The 4,830-nt window shown below is 37.0% G+C and overlaps 1 protein-coding gene across 1 annotated transcript; it reads right to left on the bottom strand.

The window, feature by feature from the left end:
- Positions 1 to 3,138: 3,138 nt before the first annotated feature.
- On the bottom strand, positions 3,139 to 3,990 carry LOC108458645 (uncharacterized). The gene has a single exon (XM_017758051.1). The coding sequence runs from the start codon at positions 3,988 to 3,990 to the stop codon at positions 3,139 to 3,141; it is 852 nt and encodes a 283-aa protein (XP_017613540.1).
- Positions 3,991 to 4,830: the final 840 nt, after the last annotated feature.

Here is a 4,830-nt window from a genome sequence, read left to right as displayed (position 1 = left end):
ATATGAAGTTAATTCTAGTTTTTATGAGTTTGTGTAAATGAATGGAAGTATACTTGAATGTGTAAATGGTATTTGACTTTGAAAGTTGAATGAAAATTTGTAAAATTTTAACCTTATAAGTATTCGGCCAAAGTGATTGTTATGTTAAACATGTGTGGTTATGGAATGTATAAGTTGAGATTAAATACGACATTGATATAGTAAATTGGTTCAGTTTAAATTTTAAGAAGTTGACTATATTTTTGAGTTATATTTGCTTATGACTTACTAAGCTAAGTTAGCTTACTTTGTGTGTATTTGTGTACTCTGTTTTATAGATTTTGAAGCAAGTTACCAGCTCGGGGATCGTCAACAAAGTTCATCACACTATCTACAGCTTTGGTATTTAAATAATCAAACTCGAATTATGGCATATATAGGCTGGAATGTGTTTAGAAACAACGAACTTTGGTTTTGTATAAAAGCCATGCGAATATGGCTTATTCCTATGATAAATTCGTTTATGCTTGATTATGTTTGAATTCAATTTTGGTTATCGTGTTAAGTGCTATGATGAAATGATATTTGTGATAGGTAAATTATGACTTAGAAATAGAAGATAATACATTCTTGAAGTTTATTAATGACTAAAACATGTATGAAAGAACCGATCATAAGTAAAATGGTTGGTTTGGGATGTGTTTTATATTAAGACAAGGTGTATGCGAAACTTGCTTATTATGCTTGGACTTCGTTTGATATTTTCTTAGATGTAATTTTTAATAAGTTTAGTCTTGGCAATTTCGTGGTGGAAATTTTGGATGTGAATGTGGTTTTAAGTAATAATATTCAGCCGTGCAAATTATTAAGAAAATAAAATGTTTCATTGATGATTTTAGTTAATTGTTTTGGTATGAATTCCAATGTTAAACGTGGCTCTGAATTTAGAGTAAGTGCATGCTATGTATATTCATCTATATACCTTAATAGCATGTTCGGTCATGTTGAGTTGCATATGCGATTGTTAGTTAAGTTAGGTAATAAGATTTAATCGGTTTTATCATATGCATGTATTAAAGTTATTGTCTAAAAATGTTTATGATATAATAATGTAATAAACTTAAGATCGGTATAACATGTTGAAATTTTTAGTATGATAGTTGTTTACTAAACCGTAAGTATGATTTGTTGTAAAGTTTACTTAAGTATGCTTAATTACACTTACTTATACATGAATATATTTGAATGGGTGTTTTAGATTATTATTTCATTAACGATTTTGTTAAATTGTATTATGTTCTATGTTTAAATATACAATTTATAATTTGTTTTAATATATGCCAAATTATGATTTAAACATATTATTAGTATGAACTGTGATATGATCGGTAATGTCTCGTAGCCTACTCCGGCGATGGAAACAGCTGGGGGTGTTACAAAGGTAGTGCAGTTTTCTATCGAATGCCCTGTGATCCCTGCATGATACTCACATTAAGCGTTTGCATCGTACCATTTGGGGTATGGGGGTTGTAATGGCTTTAAGTAAAAAGAGGCCACCACATGCGCATCAAATAGGTTTTGATACAGCTCCCTATATGTCATGGGTATAGGCATGAACTGTAGTCTTTTTGTGTTCATCCTCGTATTGGGTTCTTGTCTTGGGGTACCTGGATGGTTGGCAATTACTGTCTTTGGTTGGTTTACAGTGAGTGATTTGGAATGACCTTTGCTGGACGTGCTCGTATTGTTCACCTCATTCTCTTTTTTCCTTAGGGTTGACCTCTTGATACTTTCCCCTGCATTTATTTTTCCATTCCTTACCGCATTCTCAATCATTTCGCCAGTCATCACTATATCTGAGAAGCTTTTGGTGGCGCTCCCCAACATATGAGTAATGAATGGAGCCTTTAAGGTATTGATGAATATCATGGTAGTCTCTTTTTCTAGGAGAGGTGGTTGGATTCGTATAGCAACCTCCCTCCACCTTTGGGCATATTGTTGGAAACTCTCATTTGGTTTCTTTTACATGTTCTACAAGGTGATTATATCTGGAGTCATATCCGTCACATGACTATACTGCTTCATAAAATCTTGAGCTAGGTCCTTCCATGAGTTGATCTTAGTACGGCTCAATTGGTTGTACCATTTGGATGCTGCCCCAACAAGACTGTCTTGAAAGCAGTGAATCAATAATTGATCATTGTTTATATACCCAATCATTCGTTTACAAAACATGGTAATATGAGCCTCGAGGCAACTAGTCCTGTTATATTTCTCAAACTCAGGAGTTTTGAACTTAGGAGGAAGCACCAAGTCCGGAACCAAGCTCAAATATTTAGCGTCGATCCTACAGCGATGGTCAACACTTTCCATTGCTTTGAAATTCTCTTCTAACCACTTGCATCGGTATTCTAATTGTTTTTCGAACTCCATTCTCACTCTTTCAGCTTCTACCATGTCATCCAGATCAGGGACCACAGGATTAGTTGGGTTATCTCCTGGATTAGAGGCTAAGCTGGCTTGATAGTTAATTGGTATTGAAACACTAGCCTGAAATTGTTGGGGTCTGATTGTAACGGATGACCTTCGTGTGCATACCTCGGCTTGTGTTTGTACGTTTGTCGGGGTAAAACTAGGAGGGTAAAGAGGATCTTCATTGTCATCTCCAGTATTGACCATAGGGCCTTTTCCTTTCTCCTGTCCACCAGTCAGCAGTTTTGTTAGCTGGTTCATCATGTTCCTTTGTGATTCCAGCATTTGATCCCTCATATCCTACTGGATCTTAGCCATTTTCTCTTGCATCTATGCTTGCATCTATTCTTTCATCTCCTTCTGTATTTGTTTCAACGTTTCTAGTCTTTTATCCATTGCTTTGGTTTTTCTTCGTGTACCGTAGGGATGCGTACTAGGTAGATTTTTGTCAGTTTCCAGATGACTGAAATAATTTTTTAATTAATTAGGATCTTTTGGTGGACTTTAATGCATATGACGCAATGTAATGCAGATGCATGAAATGAATGCAAAAAAGGCGTCGATTCTGATTCAATCCCATTTGGAAAACTTTACTAGAAAACAAAATTCTTTACATAAAACGGGTTACAAATAAGGATTTGCCCTAATGCTCAAAGTTTTAGTTTTCTTAAACAGTGAAGCTAGTTCCTACCCCCGGTCTGACTCTAACTCATACTTCACACTCAATATATCTGCCTGCACCGCTAAAGTCTGCAAGTGATCGACTACCTCCTGAATCTGAACCACAACTTCTCCCATAATGTAATCTCTGTTTCTGACTTGATTTTGAGAATAGTAAAGCTGTTCTTTCCAACGCTCTTCACTTGCTTCAAGGAATTCAATCCGCATTTCACAGTTTTGTAATGCCGCCTCTAATTCTTCTACTTTTCCTTTCATTTCCTTCATCTTGTTTAAGCTTTCTTTCAATTCCATCGCGGAATTAAGATTTTGGTACTGATGAAGAGATTTTTTGAGTTCTGCTACTCTAGCCTTTAATTCGCCCTGTTCATTTCGGCTTTCTGATAAACTTTTCTCTAGGGCCTCGTTTTGCGTTTCAGCCTTTTGAAATTTTCTTTCCCACCGATCAGCTTTGATCTTTTCCTCTCGAATCTCTTGACGCCATTGCTCTGAAGTTTTCCCCAACTCGGCAGTTCTCATCGATAGATGTAGCTTATTATAATCTGTCTTCAAACTATGTAGATATTCTTCGGCCTTATTTTTCCCTTTTCTTAACTTCTCAGCCTCTAACTTCTGAACATCCACATCTAATCTCAACTTCATTTTTTCCTCCTCCAGCTGCTCAATCCTCTTCCCGAGCTCAGAATTCTTCTTTTCGAAGTCCTGCCTTATGATCTCTAACTCTGATGGGACCACTTGCAAGCATTCCTCTATTGATTGAGCGCCCTCCAAATTCGGCCCAGGAATGTTATCATTGATCCTTTTACTAAACCATCCATTGTATTCAGAAGTTGTCATTGAACCAACAGCCAATCTCTTCATCCAGCGGGTCTCCTTTCAAGCATTAGAAATCTCTCAAACCTTTTTCTTATAATTGTCCCCCTTGTACGAGAACTCACATTGAGCTAGTCTGTATGTCACCGGTATAAACTGCCTTGATTTGTACTGCCTTAATACGAGCAAAAAGGCATATCCAATGGCTCCCCAAATTCCAAGCAAAGGTACCCAATCAAAACTCCCACACTGATAAAGGATCTTATCGAGGACAATCCAAAGGGCTCTTCATTCAACATCCTCTTCTTTGAGATTTTGACGAATTGTCATCCACCTTTCCTCTGATATGTCGTCCCTCATTTGCGTAGCTGCTTCCTCCTTTAATGGGGAATAATTCTCAGAGAAGACTCAGTAAGAGACTTTGTCCACCTTCCAGAAATGACCATAAAACCATACCAATAATAGTGTGCACATCCGATAAATCTGCCTTCGCCTTCCCTCCGACACATGTTCAAAGATCTGAATGTCTCGACTAGAATTGCAGGTACAGGTGTGACCCTTTTATCAAGTCGATCAAATAAATCAGTGACTGCTTCATCTATATGCCTTAAAGTTTTAGGAAAGATTACCAAACCATAAATACTCAAGGCGAAGATGTCAACTTTCTTCTTTACATCTAGATGTGCTAGGATCAGGTCCCTCGAACTCACCCAAGGACTGCATTTACCATCCCATAACCCAATGTTCACTCATCCCGGTAATATTCATTAACTTCTTCACAAAATTTGAGACATTAGCGGCCCTAGAGTAAGCTTTGCTGACTTGGATCTTTGGACAACGAAGCAAAGTGGTATATTCTTCTACAGTGGGCACCAAGTCCACCTTTCC

The sequence above is a fragment of the Gossypium arboreum genome, chromosome 4 (genome assembly GCF_025698485.1).
Source record: "Gossypium arboreum isolate Shixiya-1 chromosome 4, ASM2569848v2, whole genome shotgun sequence".
NCBI lineage: Eukaryota > Viridiplantae > Streptophyta > Magnoliopsida > Malvales > Malvaceae > Gossypium > Gossypium arboreum.
The sequence above is the reverse complement of the archived record's forward strand: the minus strand, read 5'-3'. Positions and strand labels throughout refer to the sequence as shown.